Source organism: Crocuta crocuta, unplaced genomic scaffold, assembly GCF_008692635.1.
Source record: "Crocuta crocuta isolate KB4526 unplaced genomic scaffold, BGI_CrCroc_1.0 scaffold31, whole genome shotgun sequence".
NCBI classification, from domain to species: Eukaryota; Metazoa; Chordata; class Mammalia; order Carnivora; family Hyaenidae; genus Crocuta; species Crocuta crocuta.
The window spans coordinates 14,627,143-14,651,143 of NW_027528362.1; the positions used below are offsets into that span (position 1 = coordinate 14,627,143).

The following is a 24,001-nucleotide window of genomic DNA, read 5'->3' on the forward strand; positions in this document are numbered from 1 at the left end:
CCCGCCCCGGGGGGGGGCGGCACCCGGGGGCCGGGCCGGGAGCCCTCTGGCCGCGGCTTGAGTTGGGTCGAGATGTCAGCCGAAGGCCGGTTCCGCTCTCGGGTCACTGAACTCGTTCTCAGGGTGTTAACTTGGAAATTAGTGGTTGGTTGGTTTCGGGACGGCTGTGGTTTATCCACGGAGGGCCGAGCGAAGCTGTGCGGCCCGAGGCGGCAGGACCTGCGTGGTCCCTCCGCCCCCCGCCCCGCCCGGGCCGTACGGCTCCCACCGAGGAGAGAGCAGGGAGTAGGGCGGCGCGTCGCTCCCGCCTTTCCGAACACGGCTCGGGCTTCAGCTGGCCCCCGCCCGGTGCGGCTTGGAGTGCTCGCGCTTCTGGTGCTGCGAACTTACCCTTCTGTCGGAATGGCCCGCGTTCCCCGTAAACGTTGAGGGGCGCCCGTGCTGGAGAGGAGACGTGGGCAGGGCTAGGCCGCGGCCGCGCGCCGCCGGTGCCCCTCTATAGCGGGGGGTCGTGGGGCCGCCGCCCCGTCCCCGAGTCGAAACGCGGGGCCCCGACAGTGCAGATCTCCGAGCAGTCGGGGGTGCCCGGTGTGTGAGTGAGGGATTCTGTTCCAATTTTCTGGTCTCCCAAGAACGGAATGTGTATGCGCTGTCTCTTAAGTGTGTTCAGATGCCCTTGGTGAACCTCTCTCTGCCGCACCCCGTGTCGCCCCACTCCCAGTCAGCACAGGGAGAGCGTCCGAAAGGCAGAGTATGAAACACAATCCAGAAGACACCTGGGAGCTCGCAGGAGTGAGGTCGCTGTGGACGCACGTGAGGGTGCATACCTGCCCCGGCCTCCTGAACTCTGCCTCCCCCTGCTCCAACCTGTGTCCCTGTGAATGGGTGGGTTTGGGTTTCACGTTTCTGTTGGCCTGTTGTGTAAAATGAGTTCTTTGAGCTGCATGAATAGCCAGAGGGCTGACCGTATTCGGAAGGGACCCTCAACGCAGTGGCCTTCCCTGGTGGGTGGAGGAGTCACAGGAGGAGTCGGTGGAACAGGTTTTGTCACGTAGGCCGGCAGCGTTCAGCGGCTTCTTCCTAAGGGCTCGCCCTCAGAGAGCAGAGAAACGTCATTGGTTCTCTGCATCTCCTTGCATGGGAGTGTCCTGAACCTTAGCAGTGTAAGATGCCTGCCACACGGTATCCTTTTAAGTTTCATATTCAGTTAAGATCCAACTTTCTAGGAAAGGTATATTAATTTGGATTTATTTTGATGCAGTTTTATCAGAAAGCATCTTTTTGTCCCAAAAACGTATTTCAGACTTCGAATTACTAATTCCTCCTTCGTTGATAATTAGACATTTCTTAAAGCTGCTTTTGTGTTTGACTACGTGGTAGAAAGCATAGAGCGGGGTGGACTGAAACCGTCTGACACTTGCATAATGGGACTCTTTAAACCACTGATGCCAACGAGATGACTTCCTTCCCCTTTCCAAATGAAGAACTGTCGCTTACTCTAATTAACATGACTCTTGATTGTGGGAGTTTGTTAGTTCCTCGGGTTGGTGGCCAACTTCTTAACAATATTTGAGATCAAAATGTTCGAGGCCTATGATTTTGATTTTCTGTTGTTAGACGCGTCCCAGGCAGTATCGGTCCTGCCTTCTCTCTGCATCCACGGGACGTGGCTACACGCATGCATGGCGTGAGCTTTTATTAGAATGTTCCAGTTGTGCTGTGATGTTTCCCCATGTATCTCCCTTCCTCATCTGAGCCCATCTTGGGCCTCACACATAGTGAGTGCTCAGTACTTGCCTAGACTCTGTTCTGCAGCGCTGGTCCCTAACCACACGTGCGTGTCGGTGCCTTGGAAGTGTCCGTGCTCGTGGCCTGCCTCTCCAGGTTGTGATTTGGTGTGTGGGAAGGAACCTTGGTCGTCCTTTCCTTCTTCCTTTAGTCATAGATGATTATGTATCACTGATTAAAAAGAAAAATACTGGATTTGAAAGAATCAAGCCAAGACAAAGTAGGAAGTATTTCTTAACAAAAATTTTAGTGAAGAAATGTATTGACTTGTTCCTTTGGTTGGCAGCCTCTTTCATTTCAAAAATGAGCGTTTTGTCATTTGAAACTTATTCGCTCACTCAGCAAGTGTTGGCGTTCAGTTCCCGATTGCTCAGCACTCCCTGGCTGTGTGACCTTGAGCCAGTTAGGTCCCTGTCCCTTAGTCTCCATAGCTGTGAAAGGGAATCACAGCAGCGTTTACCTATTAAGGCTGCCACGATCATTGGATTAGCTGCCAAGTGCTTGGTGCGGGACCTGGCACGTAGCACGTGAATTACTAGTGCTTGTTAAATAACATAACTTATTTGATATTCCCTGTCTGGCCCTGGGGGTGTAGCGATGAACTTGATGGATGAGGTCTGTACAGCTGTGTTTCCCGTCATCGAGCAGCAGAGCCGGCGCTACTGCCCTCTTCAGTGTGCTGTGTGTGCACCGGCCCGTCTGATGCTCTGATGGCCCCAAGGGGTCAGCACGCTTGTTCCAGTTCACAGGCACATAAACTGAGGGCAGCGATTGTCGCTGGCCCCGTCACACAGCTGGTGAGCGGCAGAGTCTGCAGCAGACGCGCTTCCCGCAGCTGCACCCGTGTTAGAGGATGGCGTTCTTGCCAGTGGGGGTGCTTGGAAGGAATAGGCCGAAGCGACCCCTTTGTATGGTCCCGGGAGACGTGACCGAGTCTGTGCCGTGTAGCCCGCTGGAGGCCAGCAGTTGCCCACAGTCCAGGGAGCTTTCGAGGGGGACACACACAACTTCTGACAGTGTGTATTTCTCTCGTACGTGTATGTTCGAATGCTCCTGGAGACCTTTTTCTCCTGACCAACATTTGGCTTTGAGGGTAAAGTTTCTTGTTTTAGTAATTGAAAATTTCTGGGCCTCTCCAGAATGATTGTGGGTATCTAGTGTTGGTAAACCTTACTTTAAACTTGTTTTTGTAATACTTGTTTTTACTTTGAAAGTTCATACCCTCAGCGTATTTACTAAGTGAAAAACGTTTAGTGAATGAAAAGTTATTGAATGTGAAGTATTTCCTAATGAAGTGCTTTGAGTTGGTAGAAAGTGTGTTAATGGCTTCAGGAACAGACTTCTGGAAGCGCAGCTTGGTTAGAACTGCTGTGTGTTTGTTCCCATGAGAGGCAGCCGCCTGCCCTGTCTGTGGCATGCGCGGTCACATAGGACCCTCCGGCATCCAGGCCAGAGCCACCGCCGCGGGAGGGCATCTCAGGCCCGCAGGAGCCTTGCCCCGGGGCAGGCGGCAGCTGCGCGCTCACGGTCTGGGGCAGCGTCCGTCGCACGCTTGCTTCCGCCTGCCGAGCCTTGCTGGCCTCTGAACTGCTGGTGCCCTTAACCCACCCCTCTCCAAAGGCATGGGGATGCTTTCTCTCTGTTTAAAAGCCTTTACTGAATTAACGACAAGCCGTGGAATTTTCTCTAGGTTTTACAATGGAGATTCATTTATCGGAGTTGTCTTAGTGTAGTCTTACCTGAGTTTTCTGGAGCAGAGGTTAAAATTTGCAAAACAGACAAAAACTGCACAGGTTCCTTGTTTGCCATAGTTTGCTGCTTTCTCTTGCAGAAGCTTCTTGTGAACCTAGATTTTGGTATTTCCTGTACCAGAAACTTATGGGAAGGGACGTCGGGTTTCTGGCTACTTTTTGCCTTGTGCAAAAAATAGTAGTTGACTTTAAAGATTTTATTTTGTGAAAGTCCCAAGGGTGAAATAAATTGGGTTCGTTAGACTCATTTACTTTTCTGGGGGCAGGGATTGTAGAATGACAAGTTAATTGAAGAGTGTACTGAGTGTATGTCTTCAAAATGTGCTTGTGTCCCATGAATGCCTGGAGTGGTTGGAGCACAGGGAGAGGATGTGCAGGGACCGACTGACCTGTCACTGGAGGGAGGGCACATCGCTTCTGAGCCCTATGGTGGTAGACAGCTCTTTGGCTTCAGAACTAGTGAAAACACCTATTTTTGCCCTTCTGTAGAAGAACAACGTACTAACATGTGTGGCTTGGAAAAATTACCTCCGCTCTACCACAGTGGTCAGATTCCACTTGCTGCTAAAGCCATCAGAGCTGTAGGACATCAAGAAACTAGAGTTGGCCCAGGCCCTGAGAATTCGAAGAGGATGTAGTTAGCCACCATCGCTGTTGAATCTGTCCCTGCCTTCTGGGATATGGCAGCCCTGCCTAGACAGGTTGAATGTCCTGACGTTGCACGGCCAAGTCCAGGTTCAGCCGAATCACTGTTTTTTAAGACCTTTCTGAAATTGGGCAAAGGGCTCGGATCTGTGAATCTGTAGCTTTTCTTGCTGCACCAGCGGCCCATGAGGAGTAACGAGAGATCCACCTTTAAATAGTTTAGGACCACAGCGAAAGATGTCACCAGTTCTCCCGTGGGCTTCCGCAGGTCAGTATTTAGGTTGAGTTGTGGCTCCAGGACCCTGGCACATCTTCCAGAGATGCTCTGGGGCCTGAGTGTGGAGCAACATGTGCCTAGGGGTGACCTCTCCATCAGTATCCTGACATCAGGCATTAAAGAGCTGTTGACCAGATGGGCAGACCAACTAGTGGGTTCAGAGTTAACGTTTCCAGAATCGTGTCTAGGAAGGACGGGACAGGCAACGCAGGGGAGCCCAGCCTCGGTAACCCACGTGTCTCGTTCTCGTAAGAAGCACAGTGGTATTTCCTGATAAAGCCCCTTGTTGCCACAGCTAGAGACCACAGAAGTGCCCAGTTGTATTTTCGAAACCACGTTTGGATATTTCTGTCTTTCCTGGAGTTAGCAGGCCTCATACACGGCACGGCGGCCACGTTTGTGGTGACGGACGGCAACGGGACGGCTTGCATCATGGCCAACTTCTCTGCTGCCTTCGTGATCAGCTATGAAACCAGCAGCGGCCCTACGGTAGGAAGCACCAGGGTCCTTCGTGCAGCGTGTGGTGTGTGTGAAGATGTTTCCTCTTACTGTTTTAAATAAATGTTCGAGAAGTGACCTCACGGTAACACAGTCCCCTGTGCCATATCCTTCTGGGTTCATCAGTAACCTGTGCTCCTGTATATACTGAAGGTGCAGTCAGGTATATAAACCATTTTATGCCCTGCTTTTGCAGTTTTATGAAATTTTTTTTTAATGTTTATTTTGGGGAGCGAGAGAGAGCTTGCAGGCAAGGGAGGGGCAGACAGACAGCCGGACAGAGGATCCGAAGCAGACTCCAGGCTCTAGGCTGTCAGCACAGAGCCCGACACGGGGCTCTAACTCACGAACCATGAGATCCTGACCTGAGTCAGAGTCAAGATACTTAACTGGCTGAGCCCCCCCCAGGCGCATCTACCTTCACAGCTTTATGTGAGCGTCGTCCCACTTTTCCTCACGATGACTTTTTGTGGTCTCAGTGCAGCGTTAGGTCGGTCAGCCTGACGTGGTGAAGCCTCTGCTGGTATTTCTGTTTTCCGATGTCCTTTCATGCTCAGGGCACAGCGGTTCTTGATTTGTTGAATTTGCTTTGGATAAACCACGAGGCTCCTGGAATTGCACATGACCAGCTGAGCAGTGCTCCAAGCTGAGCTCTCCTGGAGTGCCCCTCGTTTTTTTCCAACTACTTGGACATCTACAGGACGAAAGGGCTTTTTGCATTTATTAGATTTCTGACAAATAAGCTGCATCTGTATTTCTTGTTCAGTTACCCATTAGTGGACATCACACTGCTTTTTAACATGTGCTCTAAACCACATTGTGTCTCTAAACCAGTTTTTGTTTTTAGTTTTGTGTTGAAACTGCCATTTTCCCTTCCCCAGCTCCATGGTGGCAGTGTTTTGTCCCCACACACAGGGCAGCGGTGGGGCCTCTAGACTTTGCCAGGTGCGCCCGCCTCCGCGTGACCGTGGTCGCTTCCAGACCGTAGGGAAGCAGGCAGGCCCCGCCCCGTGGGAGCGTCTCAAGTTACAGAGACTTGTCCAGACACCTCTGTTGTCCTCACCACTATACTTGTGTTTGGATTTTTAAATATTACTTGGACATAATTATGTTCCACAGATGGGGTCGCGGCCTGTCAGCTTGCAGAGTTCTGTCGTGTCTCGGGAGCAGCTTCGCTGCAGCTCATGTGGCCAGTCGTGCTCATTTCCGGGGTCACCAGGCGGTTCTGTAGTTTTGTCTGTGATGGTGAATTCATACCGTCCTGCAGCAAACAGCTTTTTCTCTGTTTAAAGAGACTTTTTTTTTAGTTTCTTTTTTAATGTTTTATTTATTTTTTGTGACAGTGTGAGTGGGGGAGGGTCAGAGAGAGAGGGAGACACAGAATCCGAAGCAGGCTCCAGGCTCTGAGCTGTCAGCACAGAGCCCCACGCGGGGCTCGAACCCACGAACTGTGAGATCATGGCCTGAGCTGAAGTCAGGCGCTAACCGTCTGAGCCCCCCAGGCACCCCTAAAGAGACTTTTCTTCAGTGCAGTTCGATGTTACGTTAGCTTCAGGTGTGCAACTTAGGATTTGACAAGTTTGTTCCTTATGTTGTGTTTGCTAAAGACACGTGCGCTTAAAACATTTTTATAGCAAACAAGTAGTGATGGTTTTTTCAAATATAAAGCCCAGTAGGAATTATTTCAGTTAACCAAGATCACTTTGGTTTTAATTCTGCTATAAATTAAAATTACATTAACAATGAAGATTTAATTATATGGATAATTGTCTGCTTTGTCTTAGACTTTAGTTACTTCTCAGTCTGTACTGACACGTAATACTGACTTTCCTGTGTTTTTATCGATGTTGCAAGTGAATGTGCTCACAGCAGCCTCAGGCAGAGCTGAGGTGGGGGCTCAGGTCTGCTCCCTGAAGGGCTTCCTTGGGCACATCTGACTCGCTTTAGGGACCTGCACTCTGACTGGGTCTGTGTCCTTTGTTCTAGAATGCGACCTTCAGCCTGCCACCGGATGCAGCAGTATTAAATAGCAGCAGCTCTTGTGGTAAAGAGAATGTGTCTGTCCCTAGTCTCGTAATTGCTTTTGGAAGAGGACACAGACTGACCCTCAATTTCACGAGAAATGCAACACGTTACAGCGTTCAGTTGATGGGATTCATTTATAACTTGTCTGACGCACAGATTTTCCCCAACGCAAGCTCCAAGGGTAAGAACCAAACCTGACCGGTTACAAAGTTAAGAAAATCGGGTTGAAGAGGGTCTAAAATGTTAACTAAGTACTTCACATAGTTAAAAATTGGTTTTATTTTTTATACAGAAATCAAGACTGTGGAGTCTGCCACTGACATCAGGGCAGACATAAATAAGAAATACAGATGTGTGAGCAACAACCAGATCCACATGCGCAACGTCACCGTCACGCTCCATGATGCGACCATCCAGGCGTACCTTGCCGGCAAGAGCTTCAGCAAGGAAGGTAGGACACTGCTCCTGGCCCTGCTGCCGGCGGCCCCGGGGTCCGGGCCCAGCTCAGCGCGTGCTGGCGCGGCTTTGAGCCCGTGCCTGACGAAGGCGTGTGTGAGTGAGCGTTCATGCGGCGGGGGACTCAGCGCAGCTCACTCCTTACAACTGCCCACCAAACATGTTTTTCTCTTTAAAGGAGGTGACTGACCTCTTTAGGTGAGGTGGGACACACACTGATTTTAAAAGGGTAAAAGGGCAAAGCAGTTGAAACCGTCTGAATCTTCCCTGGTTGAGAAGCTAGTGGAGGTCAGGGTCACAGACTCTCTTCCGGTTCAGTCCAGCTGTCTTTTCACCAAGACCTAGGCTTGCCGCCGTCTGGCTTGGGCCCAGGGGCAGATGGTGGAAGGACCTGCGTGCTGTTCGGGGCTGGTTGGGGGCGTGTCATCGCCCCTCCGGGAGGCCCCTGCCAGCTCAGCGCCACTGGTGGTCTCCGGACCCCTCCTGGCTCTGTGGTCCTGGGTAGGGTGGTCGGCGTCTTGTCTTCTCTCGTAGAGTCAAGGTAATGGTCTTAGAAGGTCCTAGTGCTAAAAAGGAAAATTATGCCAAGTGTTTGTCAGCGCCAGTGCCTGGCTCAGAGTGAGTGTTGAGGAGTGTGATCGCTCACCTAGGACTGAAGAACGTTCTCTTCCCCAGTCCTGCCAGTCAGCTTGCAGGTCATGGTCATTTTCCTGAAGGGCGAGGGGCCTGGTTGCCTTGGGGAGGTTGCACGTCCTTCTCGGTGTTTGGCCGTGCCTCTGTGAGCCTCCGTTTGGCAGCGGCTCCCGCAGTTTGGCCTCAGCCCCCAGGTGGCTTCCGGCTGCGTGGCAGATGGCACTGAGCCACCGTGCTGACGGCCCAGTGGGCCGGGTGGGTGGGCCTTTGCGTGGTCGGGCACAGCCCCTCGAGCGGCATGCGTGCTCTCCACTGCCTCATGCAGCCCGCCTCCGGGAAGCTAACTGTGTGCCCGTGTTTATCCATTTAAGGTTAAAAAGAATTAAAAGAACATTTCAGAGCACATGAAAATTACATGAAAGTCAAGTTTCAGTGCCCGTAACTAAAGTTTCCCTGGAACACAGCCACGTTCATTCTCACACCTCTTTCTGTGGCTGCGTTCACATTCACACTGGCAGAACCGGGTGTGCACGACCCCAGCCAGCCACAGAGTCCAGAACATTTGCTGTGTGTACCTGGGAAGACACCAGCAGCAGCGAGTGCCCAGGGTGCACAGCAGGTCTGTGTGAGCTGGCACAGCTCTTGAGAGTGGCTGGACTGGCTCTCTCTAGTGCCCCCACTGTCTGGCTGTGTGAGGGCTGTGTCAGCAGGCCCAGGTGTGCACACTAGCACACACCCCTGGTGGAGGAGGGACTGTGGGGGCTTTCAGCCACGCTAAGTGCTTCAGTAGCTGACGCTTGCAGGTATGAGTCTCCAGGTAGCTGCGTTTCGTCCCCAACACTACACATCACTCTTCTCTCTCTGGCCTCGAACGGAAAGGAAAAAGCAGAAACCGTTGGAGGCATTGGGAAATGATAGTGCAATGACCCCACTACTAGCCGGGCCTTAGTTTGGCCATAGAGGATAGCTCCTCACCTTCATGACTTTTCTTCTTGGAAAGCTGAGCACAGAGATGGGCCTGCTCTGAGCGGTGTGGTGCCCAGAACAGGGCTCCAGCTTCCGGCCTAAAATCAGATGTGACAGTACGTAAAGGCTAATATTTTTTAAGATTTATAATTTTTTTTTTTAAATAGACTTTATTTTTCAGAAGAGTTTTAGGTTTACAGAGTCAAATGGAGAGCATCGAGCTCCCTCATAGCCCTGTCCACACGCGCACACAGCCCCTCACTGTCCACTCCCCATGTGTTACTTTCCCAGCGGAGGATGTCTGCGTGTGAGTCTGGGTGGGAACGATGCGTAAGTGAGGCGGTCCCTACCCCTGAGCCCCAGCTCCAATCCTCAGAGGCTCGTGCCCCAGCCCCACATAGGGTCACTGGGAGCTTGCCCTTCTGACCTGGGGGTGGACCACGTGGAGCCTGCTGTGGGCAGCCACCTGCTCTGTTCTGTGAGCTGTCCGTCTGAAGCTTGGTCACTCAGCTCAGCCCCCATCCCCACTTCCCCTTGTGTTCGTCCCTCCCATCAAAGTTCGTTTTCAGTTGGTGTTAAATCTGCCTTTGCGGGTACGTCTGTGCTTTGGAAAGGAATCTTGCTGCTTTTTAAAGACACTAGAGTACTCTCTCAGGGAATCCGCAGGGAAGTGGAGGGTAAGCGTCATTGCCGAGTTACACAGAGTGTCACATACAAGCTGGCATGTCCCTCTGTAGGCTGGAGGGCATGGTGAGGTCACAGCATGTCTGCACAGTCTTCCCTGCACAGGATTGAGTCCCCCATAGGGCTTTTGGGCTCTTGTCACTATCAGGTCACGTCCTCTGCGGTCACTCCTGATCAGTGTTTACTTGGAGTGGTAAGAAATGAAGTCTGCAAGAAACAAATCCGTGCCCTGAGCTCCCCACTCCCTCCGCCCTGCACAAACATGCACACACCACCACCCCCCCCACCCCTTGTGACGTCTTATTTCGTGGGATGTGGTCCTCCAGTGGCCTGGGTCCAGGCCCAGTGATTGGGGAGTTCTCGGAGCAGCGACGTGGGCAGGGAGGGGGTCTGGAATGAATTCTTGCTCTGTGGGCAGGGGCTGAGCCGCCCCCAGAAAGTACTGCAACAGACCTCGAACAGCCCAGTGTGAGCTGTGTGGGTCCCCTTACACACAGATGTTTCTGGTAAACGCAGTACAAAACTGTGTGTGTCGTCTCGTGATCGTTCTCTGCCTTTGCCGGTAGGATACAGGTTGGGTGTTAACTGTGCTGCTGCTAAGCCTTCTGGTCAGTGGTTGGGTTTTAATAAGTTTTCAGGGAGTCTGAAGTTGACATGGGTTTTCACCCACGGGGGTCAGCACCCCCGGTGTTGTTGAAGGGTCAGCCCGAGCTGCTGACGTGGCCTGAGCCGTGCATGAAGCCCAGCTGTGCGCTTTGACTCCGCTGCCTGTGAACGTGGGGTCTGGTCTCTGGAGAGCCCCCCGGCCCACCTGCACCACCGTTGTCTGTTGCTGCTGTTTCTGACATGGTTTGCGATCAGCAGGACCCGTGTATCCTCCTTACAAGCAATTTGTTGTAACGGAGCACGTAAGCCGCCATGACCGCATCATTTGGGTTTAAAATACTTGATTTCTGTTAAAATTGAGTCATTTGGTGTTTTTTTGTTTTTTGTTTTTTTTTAAATCCCTTCTTGTGCTAATTTCATTGCTTTCGTTATTAGGCACTTTTGGGGGGGTCGGTGTCACCTAAATTGAAAGCTTCAGCGAAAAGATCCTTATCAAATATGTTAAGTATATTTTATATTCTCCTAGTCTGTTCTACTCCTGGATTCACAATAAAGAACTGCTAAATGAACACCTTTTCAGAAACCGGTGAGTTGGGCACTGACGCCCCTGGAAAGTGTGAGTGAGCTGCCAGGCTCCTGTGGCCTCGCTCGTCGGTGCTGTCAGGGGGCCTGGGGGGGGAGCCTTGGTCCCCGTGCCTCTGTGCACGTCCCCGTCTGAGGGACCTCAGGCGCTGACTCAGCTCAGCTTCAGAGGAAGGAGGCACTTCTGTCGGGGCTGCCACCCGTTCGATGGGCAGAGGCAGGTTCCAAGGACAGCCTCTCCGTGAGGTCCAGGAGGGGCATGTGGCCATCACTGTGGAGTCATCTGGGCGCGGCCGTCCCAGGGGGCTGAGGTGGAGCCAGCCCGGGTCGTGTGTCCACGCTGCGTCCCCGGGACTCGGATTTCCAGCCCCTGGCCCACGCCGACGCCTGGCGCTGATGGCTCAGCAGAGGATCGTATTTATTCGTCTCTGTCTCCCACGATGCGGGGGCAGCTGCGGTGGTTCGGTGACCGCCAGAAGTCCAGAACAGGAGCTTTTCAGCGCGGCTCGGCCCGGGCCCACTTCCCACCCGGGTCGGCAGCACTTCTCCCTTAGGAGCGACCGCCAGGGTGGCTTAAAGGAAAGGAACCGGTGCTGAAGTCGATCTTGTCACGCTCCATCTGAGACTCCTCGTAACTGTAGCTCAGAGGCTCCTAAAGCCAGCTGCTGGCATGTCCTTCAGGGCCTCCAGAAGCTTCTGAAAATCACGAGGAGGGGAGCCCCGGCAGGATAAGCAGCCTGCGCTCTCCTGGGGTCCCCGGTCTTCCCAGGGCCGCCTCACCCGCGGGTTGCACTGGCCACACTTGAGTGCCCTCCGTGTGCTTTCCTCACTGCGGCGTCCGCCTGGGGGGTGGGCCGCTCAGGGTGGAGGCTTTCCGTCTGCACTTGGGAAGGGGGGGAGGGACGGGCGCTTTGTCCTTACACTTGACTGTACCGTTCATGCTCCCAGGCAGACACCTCACAGTCCCCACTTTGTGAGAACAGCGGAGCGTGTCTGCGTGCTCGCCACCCTTCCCTGCGCACTCCCATCTGGGCCCGGATTTGGGGGCTGCCTTTGTTGATGTGGTTTTGCACATTTAAGGGTGTCCTGTTCCTTAACCGTTGGTGAAGCAATGGTGAGGCTCTTCTTAAAGGTGCGGCTGTGACATTAGTCTGCAACTGTGAGGGGGAGTGGGCAGTGTGGCCACACACCCTGGGTGGGGACATCTGCCCTGCCACCAGGAGCCCAGAGCCACACCCACTCCATCATGCCTTTTGTCCATCTTTACCTTTTGTCTAGAAAAGCATTTGACTATGCATGATTGCAGTGTGTGAAGGCATGCTGGGCGAGGGATGCGCTTTCCCAAAGCGCGGCATCACTTTTGTGTCACAGCCCTGCCTGACCTTTCTCATTTCTCCCCCGCCCCCACCTCCCCAGGAGGAGGTGGCAAAGCTTCCTTTTAAAGTGGAGCAAGTTCCAGCAGCTTCCCCATGAGCTCCACGTTGGCGGCTGTGGCCAGCCGGCTCCCGTGCCCGGCGGAAAGGTGGGAGCTGGACGGAAGTCGAGTGAACGCTCTTCTGAACTTGCCAGCCGTCCACAGGAGCAGGGTGGCGGGACGGAGGGCTTGATCTGGGTGTGGTCTGCAGTGCTGTGGGTGTGGGTGTTGAGGATGCTAAGTGAGCTCCGTGTGCGCCTGTCGGGAGTGTTCATTTGTCTTTGTTCTGGATTCAGTCTGCCTTGATTTTCAACATAAGTTTTTGTTCTAAGCAATCATGGTGGGTCAAGTTCTGAGACTGAGTTACATTTAAACTCCTGGGCATGTCCTCTGGGGACACTGTGTGCCCTCTCCCCTCCCCTCCCCCTCCCCCCTCACTCCCCCTGCCCTCTCCCCTCCCCCCAACCATGTCCCTCCCCCAAGGCCTGTCCTGTCCAAGCTTCCCTCACTCCTGGGTGTTGTGTCTTTCCGAGGAATTTTCACTCACGCCTCCTGGGCCTTCTCCCTGCATGAGGGTGCAGGTGCCTTCACCACCCACCTTGCTCCAAATAACTCCAGCCAATGGGACCTGTCCCTCAGGGACTGCCCCCCTGACGCTCCTCCCTGTAAGGGCCTCCTGGGCTTCTCTCCCACAAGCACCTTGTGGATACCGCATCTTTGTCGCGTGTGCGTTTGTGTGCGTGTGCGCATGCGCCCCGCCCGCTCCCGTGTGGTCTCCAGCACCACGCCTGGTGTGCAGCCCCGTGGAGGCTGTTGAACTGTGTGTGTGTGTGAGCAGCAGGTGACGGGGTTCAGGCTGTAAGTGCTTCACAGGAAGGAGGTTTGTCGTACAGAAGGGGACGCTCTGTGAGTCCGGGTAGAGCCGCGAGGCGGCGGCAGGAGTGGAGGCGGCCCTGGGGGACCGCAGGCCGCTGCCCCGCACCTCCGGAGGGGTGCTGGCCGAGAGAGCCCGTTGCGCGGGTGTGGCGGCCAGACACTGACAGGGCTCCCAGCGGGCGGCTCTGAGGCGCTCAGGCTTTGCCTCCCTTCCCACTCTTCCCTCCAGAGACACGCTGTGAGCAAGACGGGCCTTTCCCAACCACTGCGCCGCCGCCGCCCCGCCCCTCGCCGCCCCCCACGCCGGAGAGCCCCTCGGTGCACAAGTACAACGTGAGCGGCGCCAACGGGACCTGCCTGCTGGCCAGCATGGGGCTGCAGCTGAACGTCACCTACAGCAAGAGGGACAACACGGTAGGCTCGGGGCGCCGGGGCACGAGCACCGCCTCTCACGTCGTGACCCGAGTGGGCAGGTCGCGGGGCCTGTCCTGTGATCAGCTTCTTGGCGCGCACAGCAGGGCTGCCGTCCTCTGTCTGGCCCGTGTCGCTGGGCGCTCGCTCACAGGACGAGTTTATTGGCCCCACGAGAATGTTAAGTGGTGCTTAGGCTTTGGCCACCCCAGCCTGTGTGTTCAGGGTCACGCTTCTCCTTTGCCCCTCCTGGTGACCGACTCTGTGTGCTGTGGCAGGGAGGGTGCTTGTGGTGGGAGCAAAGTTTTCTTGTAAAAGTAGCAACCAGGAGGAGCAGGGAAGACCGTTCTGGAACCCAGAAATCTGCACAAGTATAAACTTTGGGTGTTCTCCTCCTGCTGGTTTTGGTTAAAATGATAGAAGCCTTGAAGTCGGTTTTTGTTTTTTTTTTTTTTTACAAATAGTTTATTGTCAANTGAAGTCGTTTTGAGATCACATCTGTTTTTTCCTGAGTGTGGAGGACTCAGGGGCGTGGAATTGAACTGGGGTAACGTGCTTGCTTTCCTCCTCAGACCGTCACCAGCGTGTTCAGCATCGACCCGAACAAGACCAGCGCCGGGGGTAGCTGCGGCGCCCAGCTGGTGACCCTGGAGCTCCGGAGCGACAGCGTCCATCCTCTGCTCTTCCAGTTCGGATTGGTGAGGGTCCCTGTTCGCTCGTCCCCCGTGACTTGGTGTCCAGGCCGCCTCACACCATGGCTTCTACCATCGGCTCCCGCGCTCATGCTCCCACGTGGTGGCAGCGGAGCGGAGCACATGGTGCCCTGGCCCGACAGAGAATTGGTGAAGGTGCCCACAGCCCTGCCCCAGTGAGCACCGCGGAGTCGGCTTTCTGGCCCGCCCCTCTGTCAGCATTCGGGGCCCTTGGTCTCCGACCCCCTTTTCATTAAAGATGCCTCTGTTGGGTCCTTAATGCAGCAGGTGTTAGGGGGCACCTGCCACGTACCCACTGTCGCTCAGCCCAGCTCCGCCTTGGGCACTGCCCTCAGCCCTTCTTCCGGGGACGGCCTCTTGCATCCTGGTTCCTCCCTTCGTCCCCATCTGGGAACATAGAAACGGCCTCCGCCGGTATGTGATACGCGCTGTAAATGAGCTTATTGAAAGTCAGGTTTCTCCTAATAAAATTTATGTTATGTTTCTGAAGTTCCAACATTTGGAAAAAGTCTGCCTTTTTATTTTATTTATTTATTTTTTAACGTTTATTTATTTTTGAGAGACAGAGCAGGGAAGGGGCAGAGAGAGAGGGAGACACCGAATCCGAAGCAGGCTCCAGGCTCTGAGCTGTCAGCACAGAGCCCGACGTGAGGCTCAGACCTACTAGCCATGAGATCATGACCTGAGCTGAGGTGGGACACCCAACTCAGGCTGAGCCACCCAGGCACCCCAAAGTTTGCTTTTTTAGAACATGGCTCCTTCAGTCCCTATTTTAGCAGAGTCTGATTCTGTAAAAAGGTCTAGAAGGAACAAATCAACTTTGTGTTCTCAAGATTTATGCGATGCCTTTTACTGCAGACTGCATGCTCCACAGCCTCGCTCTGAAGCTAGACATCCAGGAGGCAGATGTGTTCCCAGATGAGCCCTCAGGTTTGATCGTAAACATGTGAGTTTGGCAAGTGCTTAGGGACTGTCATCTTCTCTTTAAGGACCCGAATACTAGCCGATTTTTCCTACAAGGAATCCAGTTGAACATGACTCTTCCTGACGCCAGAGGTAAGGCCCCCACATCACGCCCGCCCGCGCAGGCATCCCGGACCACTCACTCTCCCGTGCCTTTGCAGAGCCCACCTTCCAGGCCGCGAACAGCTCTCTGAGGGCACTGCAGGCCACCCTTGGGAACTCGTACAAGTGCAATGCCGAGGAGCGCGTGACGGTCACGGAGGCCTTTTCCGTCAATATATTCAAAGTGTGGGTCCAGGCCTTCCAGGTGCAGGGTGACAAGTTCGGGTCTGGTGAGTAGCGTCGGGGACAGCATTGGAGGCCGCACGGGGTGTGTAGGCTCTGGTTCTGTTCGGATATTTGATCATCTCTTGGCTGCAAGGAGGCGGGTGAGGGTGAGGGTCCCCGTTCCCAGTCTCCGAGAGTTTTAGAGCAAACTCCCCTTCCGGCATCACCGTGCCTTTGAAAGACCCGGCATCTTACAGATGTGAGCACAAGGCCCTGTTTGCTCAAAGGTAGTCGTTTGACGGGGTGGCATGTCCCCCACCCCACCCCGGGAAGGCAGGATGTGGGCTGCTGCCCCTGGTGCGTTGTGTCCGGAAGGGCCCAGAGGTCCTGACTGTGTTAGAACGGAGCCAGGCTGTGGGGAGGAGGGGGAGGCCCACGTGTGGGGACGGTGGCTGCGAGCACGGCGTGCCCCCCGTGTCCCCACAGTGGAGGAGTGCCAGCTGGACGAGAACAGCATGCTGATCCCCATCGCCGTGGGCGGCGCCCTGGCCGGGCTGGTGCTCATCGTCCTCATCGCCTACCTCATTGGCAGGAAGAGGAGCCACGCGGGCTACCAGACCATCTAGCGTGGCCGCGACAGGGCGGGCCCGCTGCTGCCGCCGCCGCCGCAGGGCCTCCGCTCGTCCCCCGAGCTTAGATTGGCGTTGAAGGAGGCACACTTTCTTGCAAACTGATTTTCAAATCTGCTTTATCCAATGTGAAGTTCATCTTGCAACATTTACTATGCACAAGAGTATTGAAATGACGGTGTTAATTTTGCTAACTGGGTTAAATATTTTGCTAATGGTTAAAACGTTAATATTTACCAAAGTAGAACTTTAAGGTGGGAGGGAAGAGTGCTTTCCTGAATGGGCGCTGGCTCCGCTGTTATTTGGCTTTTTAAGATTCTGGTGTTTGGTCTCTTTGTTCTTGACTGAGATTTAAGCCTTGCCAAGGGAGGGTCCCTGGTCTTGACCTTAGGACTGAGGAAGGCTGGCTAGTTGTCAGGCTGGCGTGCTTAAGAAGATCGTAAAACAGAAGGACCCCAAAAGATGAAAATCCGGAACGCTTGAATTAAGGGTTAGAAGCCAGGACAGGCCCGGCCCCCCGCCGGGCGCACAGCTCAGTACTTGGGCACCAGCGCCCCCGCGGCGTCAGGTCCTTCGGTCCTTTCTGCGCTCTGCCACCAAAAGCTGGCACTTTTTTAAAATAGATAAATGGGTGTTATTTTTATTTACCTTTTTGTAAAGTGATTTTCAGTCTTCTGTCTGAGGTCTGGGGTGATCTGTTCTGCACTCGTGTAAATACTGGGTGTCACGCTCCGATCTGCCCACTTGCTGCTGGGGTGGCTGTGCACGGACGACCCTTCACGTCACGCGTTGCTGTAACAAATGCTAATAAAACATCTCTTTCTTTCTTTCTCTGTCTGGACCCCGTGCTTCTGTCCGCCCTTGCGGGAGGCCTCTGGGACACATGGTGGGTGGCAGACATGTGTCCTCAGCTTTTGGGGAGAGCTGGTGTCGCAGTAGGTCTGGGCAGGAACTCAGACGAGAGACAGGAGTTGTGTCTGGAGGTGGGCCCTTGGTGGTGACCGAATGGTCCCCCTGAGTGGGAGGGGGGCGGTGGGGACCCCACTGTGGGCATCGACCCGGAGCCCCGCAGCCCCACCCGGCGAGCAGCAGGCGGCCAGCAGGGCGCTCCGAGCAGGAGCCGGAACCTAATGTTTACCACACTGTTTCCTTGAGAGACCGGTGCCTTCCGAGAGTCGCGGGCCTTCTGGGGGAGGCTGAAGCCTGCTCGCCGGGGCCCTGGGGCTCAGGCGTCCCCAGCCCGCCCCTGCACACTCGCACCCGGAGCTGCCGGCCGAGAAGTGGCGCTCGGGCCACACGGCTGGTGTGTGTCTGGCCTCGCTGGGCCCCACACCAGTGACCCCACACTTGACCACACCGTGGGGGCAGCCTTGGGCACTCCCCAGGCTCTGGCAACCCGCCGAAGCCGCCACTTCCTCCTGACGAGAGCAGCTGTGTGTGCACTTCGGCCCCGGGGCCAGCATCCTCTGGGGCCGTGGGGGAGGGAGGCATTGCCACCGCGGCCGGGCTGGAAGGGAGTCATCCAGGTGCCTTTCGGGGTACGATGCAGACGTGGGGCGATGGCACAGACACTGCCATCAGCCTGCCCAGGCAACGGGGTTTCTTGGCAGCCCCGCATCAGGGCCAGGAGGCAGGGTCGGGGTCAGGAAGAGAGAGGGGCTCTCGCAGGGTCTTCTTCCTCCAGGGATCCAGGGCGACGGCGGCTGCATGAGCGCTCGTGGGCCCAAGTCCAGACTGCTTGGCTCCCTAAGTACACACCGCGGTCTGCGTTACGTTTATGCATCATGATCACTTCAAAAGCCAGTTTTGAGAATTATCCTCTAAAGAAAATCACATGACGTGTGCGCAGACCTCACGTAAAGGTAAATGCCGTGCCGCAGAAAGGAAGAGAGAATGTGGCCTTAACACTAGTGACGGTGGTGGCTCTGGTTTTCATTTTCAGCCAACGAGCTGACAGAGAATCACAAGCTCGGAGGTGTTCACCTGCTTTATTAAATATGCACATCTCAACATTTTATAGGTCAGTATCTCAAGTAAAAATACACTTTTAGAAATTTATAGCTTCAGAGCCCATAATTGAGTTAGAGAACATTATTTTAAATCCCTCTTAAAAAAAAATCACGAGTGTAGAGACGTCAAGTACTCCCAGCACCGAGCAGCAGGAAACCCCGGTCAGCTCTGGAAACGCGGCAGCGGCCAGGGTCTGGGTCAGCCCTGCGCCAGCAGCCTGGCCCTGCAGCTCTCGCGAAGCCTGGTGATGGTGGCCATGGACAAGCTCCCGGGCTCTGAGAATATTTTCTGGAACAGAAGGAATTCCTTTAAAACACCAGCAACAGGTGTTCAGCTCAGCCGCCCCCTCCCCCACACCTGCTGCCCCAGGTAAGGGCTTGCATGGCCCTCTCGCTCCTGCAGCCGAGCTGGTCCTGTGGTGGCTCCGAGGGCCAGGGAACCTTGGTGAGCGGCTGGAGCACGGGGACCTGGGGCGGGGGGTGTCTCAGACTCCAGTCTGCTGAGAACGGGGGCTTTGCTGAGGAAGACATGTCCCGGGGGCTGGGGGGCATGCTGTCCCCTCTCTCACGCATACTTAACAGTAATCACTTCTATAATTACTGCTGAGAAGTTCACGGGTACAAACCAGGCCAAATGTAAGCTAGCGGTGCAAAGGGTTTTTTAAAAATAAAGGCGTTCTTCCATAGGCACGTGTTTGTTACGCAGCACCCGGGCTGGGCAGTGTTTATGCTCCCGAAGGAGGTCAATCAAGTCCTGTGACTGCGGCACCAACTCCAGGGAGCCCCACTCACTCTCCAGAAAGTTCTAGATGTTCTTGTACAGGACTCTGGTGCACGGGCTGCCGGTACCACGCTTCAGTGCAGAAATCCGTGTTCAGCTTCGTAGACGTCCCGGGGGAAGGGGCACATCCCTCTCCGAGGGCCACGGCCGCTTGTGCCATACGCACAGCGCTTCCCTTGGGAGGCTCGCGGAGCAGCAGCCACTCGCCTCGGGCACTTTATAAACACTAGCGCAGACAGCGCCTTCTGTGTGACCACCAACGTGCACGATGGCACTTAAGAACCAGACAGTGCCAAAAGCGTCACGCAGAGGGAAGGCAGCGGGATAGGGCGACACGTGGATTCGCGGCTGCACGTGAAACGTCCGGACAAGGCAAACCCGGACCGGTGGGCAGGGGAGGCGTGGGACACCGGGGCCCTCGGGGGTGACAGGTGATGGCCGCATCACCCCGGAACATGGCAGACACCCCGGAACATGGCAGACACCCCGTGTTAACGGAATCCTATCTCATTACGACAGAAAACCTCCGAAGAACCGAGGACGAGCCCGTCACACGTGGGGAGGCAGCGGTGGCACAGACCAGGCAGGCGAGGGCCTCGTCCACGTCCCAGGTTCACGGCCCTGCCGTCTGCGGCTTGAAGGGAGAAGTCCACCCGCTCTGGACCAGGCGGGTGTTGTGGGGGCCGAGCGAGTCAGCTGCAGGCCTCTGACGGTCCCCAGCCCGTCACCACCTCCATGTTGAGGCCGCGGAGCGCATCCGGGTGCAAGCCCACATGTCCACTTGCCTGCCCGCCATTCGGAGGACACGTGCGGCCCTGGTGACTGGTCGTCACGCGGCCTCGAGTCTGGCTAGAACCGGACCCCTGGCTCCCCCCGCCCAGGCCGCCCCACGCTCCCACGCTGCCCGCAGCAGGAGGAAGCTCCAGTCGCACACTGTGGCCAGCGTCCTGGGTCCTAGGGCAGTCCTGCCATCAGAATGTCGCCCGCTGGACACCTGACAGCCACCACGGCTCCCGGGCAGAGCCTGGGCTTGCTTCCGCCGGGAGGTGGGACCCTCCGGCTGGCCCCTGCCTACATTGCTGACCGTTTCAGGGGCTGAGCAGAGCCCGAAATCGGCCTCTCCCGGCCTCCGCAGGCGGCCTGGCAGGTACAGTTCGTGCTCCATTCGCTCAGCACGCTGGAGTTACGTATACAGCGCGCCCAGCCCTGGGACCCAGCACGGAGGCTCTGGCTTCAGGAAGCTGCCCTGCGGTGCAGGACACACAACAGACAACACGCGACCCCGCTGGGGCAACCGAGAGCAATCTGGGACCAGAGACGCTGGTTGCAGGGGAAGCCTGCGCTGGGGGCCTGGGCTGGCCCAACGGGGACCGAGCATGGGGACAGGCGAGGCCCAGAAGGGACCCAGGGGCAGGCGGCTGGGGACGCCAGCACGCCCGGCCCAGCCCGGCCAGGCCGATGCACCAGGAGCGGAGCCCCGACACTCACCTGCATGAAGGTGTGGCACTCGGTCACAAAGCCGCCTCTGGTGATCTCCTTGAACCTCTCGCAGATGTCCGCCACACTGCCGGCTTCCAAAATGAAGGCCTGGTGCTGCTTAATCAGGGTCAGGGCCACCCGGAAGAGAATCTTTGATCCCTCGTTGAACAAACAGTCCCAGATCCGGAGCACCGTCTGCGGACACAGACACAGCGCGTCACCGGGAGGCGCTTGTGTGGCCCCGGTCCCGAGGGGCCCGTGCGGCGCTCACCTCCACGGGCAGGACATCCACAAACAGGCAGATGAACCAGCGCGACACCAGCAGGGTCCACAGGGTGCCGTGCCCGTCCATCAGGGCCGCCACCGCCGGCAGCTTGGTCCTCACCAGCTCCCCCAGGACCTCCTGGTCTGTCTTCAGGCCCAGCATGGCGGGGCTGTAGTAATCTGCGCAGGGAGGACAGCAGGCGGTGGCCGAGCAGCCCTCCTGGCGGCGGCGGCTCCCACACCGCGTGCGCCGTGCGTGTGCAGGCGGGGAACGTTCACACAGCCGCGCTCACGGCAGTGGTGCCACCACAGCCTAAAGGGGGGACCCAACTGCGACAAGTGTGCCGTGTGCACCAGTGGAACAGTCCTCAGCCCCACAGCGAGGGAGGGTGATCCCCCAGGGCGCCTGCGCAGCGAACAAAAGCCAGACAAAAGCCAGCCGCCCTGGAGCTACCACACCAGGGTGGAGGGGGGTGTTGGGGACAGGCTGGGGGGCGGAGCTTCGGTCAGGGAAGATTGGAAAGTTCTGGAGCCGGACACAGCAGTGTGAGTGCGCTGGCGCCCTCGCTGAGGGCCGGCCGGCAGCCGTGGACACACCGCCTGGCTAAGCAGGGTTGCGGGACACGGGCAGGCGTGGGGACAGTGCTGACAGTGACTCGCGCTCGGAATCAGTCCCGCGTGCTGTCTCCACACTGGAGGGCTCAGTTCCCGGGATTCTAGAAGGGGCCGGATGCCTCCACCCCTCTGAGTGCTGCAGGACAGAGGCAGCGAGAGGCCCAGCCGTCCCGGTCATTCCCAGTGAGGCGCGATGGCTTCGCTGGAGAAATGCCTTAGCCGAGTTAGTGGCCCAGAGCCCCGGGCCACGGGGACACGGGAAGCACACCCACCGAGGCGAACTCACGGCCGCTCCGCTCCTCCCAGCCACGGGCCCGGGAACACGCGCTCGGTCAGAGAGCACGACACTGCCGACGGCCTGTCTCCTCGGAGCGCGTTTGTCCCGCCAGAGAACTACTTCGTTCAGTAAAGTATTAACTTTAATAGTTTTTGCGATTAAAATTCTGTCTCTCAAAAATGAATAAACATTAAAAAAATTTTTTTAAATACCAGGGATTTTGCAAGTTTTTCCTGCTCCTCTCCTCATTTTGCATCTATCTTCTCTTCTTAAACTAAGTGACATCCTGGCCCCGCCCCCGAGGAGACAGGAGCAAAGAGCCTCTGATGTCCCTTCAGAGCATCCGGCAGGCGACCCAGTTCTCCAGGTGACTCCCGGGGCAGCCGGGGTTAAGCCCTCGGGCGCTAAGAGGGTTTGCTGAGCTCCCAGCAAGGCGGCCTCATTCCTGGCCCCAGAGAGGCTTACAGCGGCTTCCAAAAATAGACCCGACGAACTTGAACCCTGATGCCATAGGCCTGGGGGTCACTAGGGCAGGAGCCCCGAGGGCCCCCTCTTCGCCCTCCTCACCGTGTCTGGCCCCGGCGCCCTGACCCCATTCCTCTGGGTCGTCTGAGCAGAAGCACATCCAGGAGCCAGCATTCTGCTAAGCACAGGACAGAGGAGCCTCCTGGAGGCCAGGTTCAGTGTGTGCAGACACCCTGTGTCTGTGTCCAGAACGCGACCCCCATCCCGCGTGGGCTGCCGCCAGCCCAGGGTGTCCCCGCGCCTCGTGGCTCTGGGAGACCGGGCCTTCCTGAGGCTCAGCCGCGCAGGCCTCCAGCTATTTCCGACCAAGCCGCTTCTACCCAGAGTCAGGGACCCTCTCCGCGGGGGCTGCGCGGTCCAAGACGCCGTCTCTTCATGCTTTTGGCTTGGCGACGTCTTGTGTCAAAATCAGTTTTTTAATTTTAATTACATTAAGTCAATCTTTTCTATTTTTTTAATTTAGTTCAGGCCCTTCTTCCGTCCGCAGCAATCGTGAAGCTGTTCTCACCCAATTTTCTAAGTGTCAAAGTTTTGCTCTTTCGCATATCTTAAATCCCCCCGGAGGAGGAAGAGGGCTTCCCACGCACAGGGGTCACGGAAGGACGTGGTAAGTGGCCTACTTTCCTGACTAATCGACAGACCTCACATCCCAAGTCCCCACAGGTTCACAGATCGGAGGAGGACTTCTGCGCTCTGGCCTCTGGTACCCATGCCGTGTCCTCGTTAGGCAGGACGCTGAGCCTCCGACGTTCCCCAGGCCTCTCCGGCTTCCCCAGGTAAACTCCTCAGATGCAAGAACATCGCTCCAAAACCACAGAGGTCCAAGCGGCCGATCTCGCGTGACTTGCGTACATGAGCTCATCCGTGAGATCCGCCCGTGCGGCAGATCCTCGAGGGCGAGCCCCACGTGAGCTGTGTCCTCTGCAGGATGTGAACAGCGCGCAGAGATTCTCTGTCCCTTCAAGGTTCAGAGACTTTGTATGTCTGCACGGGTGCCATTTCCGACGGTCCATTTGCTCCAGAATCAGCTTCATTAGGCAGTATTTTTCTCAAAACTTTCCACTTGGTCTCTCTTCATTTTATTCATATTCTCTTGTGATTCTTAAAAACCTGCACAGATTTTCGATGCCAGCACCCTTTCCATTTCCACGTACCTTACCCGCTCGTTCTGTACCCGTCCACCAAGATCGGTCTTATCAATCTTCCAGAGAAGCAGCCTTCATCTCAGCTCGTCTTTCCGGCTGCTTCTGTCCCGACTTACCAGTCCTCACCCTGTCGTGCTTGCTCCCCTGCGTGGGAACACACCCTGGAAGCCTGCGCCGCGTGGAGGACAGCACGGCGGCGGCGGCCCCTCAGCGTCTGTGGCCCGTGTCCCACCTCCTGGACTCCCAGCTTCTGTGTGACGAGGAAAGAAACAAGGGAAAGGTCCGCGTGGCCATGACCAACAGCAGCACCTCTGTCCCCGCAGTTCTGACCACAGTGTTCGTTCGACGGGACGTCGCGCGGACAGGAAAGGACATTTGAGGGGCTAAAACACAAGGCTCTGTCGTCACCTGCCCTCCAGGGCCAGCCTGGGGCCCCTCGTGGCAGTTTCGGGCTGTGCTGTGGCCGCTGCTGCCCGTCCCGCCTACGTCTTCACTCACTGAAGCTTCCCGGCCGCGGAGCAACTGCGGATATGACCAGTGTCAGCAAGTGTTTGCGGGAAGGAGCTGAACCGATCACGATACGAACACTCGCAGTGATTCAGCCTCCGGACTCGGCTCGGCCAGCGCCCCATCGGACCCCGCGTCATTTCCCCGTGCCTGCGGCTCGCCTCCCCGGGAGGAGCTGGGACAGTGAGCTGTCACGCACGCGGGACTGGTGTGTC

General features: G+C 56.2%; 2 protein-coding genes across 4 annotated transcripts in view; one reads left to right on the plus strand and one right to left on the minus strand.

Moving 5' to 3' along the window:
- The first annotated feature begins 2,385 nt into the window (after positions 1-2,385).
- LAMP1 (lysosomal associated membrane protein 1) lies at positions 2,386-17,013 on the plus strand. Its single transcript, XM_077754013.1, has 9 exons — positions 2,386-2,464; positions 4,757-4,950; positions 6,946-7,165; positions 7,277-7,435; positions 13,431-13,615; positions 14,185-14,310; positions 15,315-15,381; positions 15,450-15,620; positions 16,042-17,013. The coding sequence occupies exons 1-9, from the start codon at positions 2,386-2,388 to the stop codon at positions 16,179-16,181; spliced, it is 1,341 nt and encodes a 446-aa protein (XP_077610139.1). The 3' UTR covers positions 16,182-17,013.
- A 1,287-nt stretch (positions 17,014-18,300) lies between these two features.
- The window catches only part of GRTP1 (growth hormone regulated TBC protein 1), a 16,709-nt gene continuing 11,008 nt past the window's right edge, over positions 18,301-24,001 (minus strand). For all 3 annotated transcript variants that reach the window (XM_077753945.1, XM_077753946.1, XM_077753947.1), the window contains 3 exons: positions 20,725-20,897; positions 20,463-20,648; positions 18,301-18,482 (listed from right to left, as the gene is read on the minus strand). In XM_077753945.1, coding sequence (XP_077610071.1) covers positions 18,393-18,482; positions 20,463-20,648; positions 20,725-20,897 — 449 coding nt within the window. In that variant the 3' untranslated portion in view covers positions 18,301-18,392. The remainder of the gene's footprint in view (positions 18,483-20,462; positions 20,649-20,724; positions 20,898-24,001) is intronic.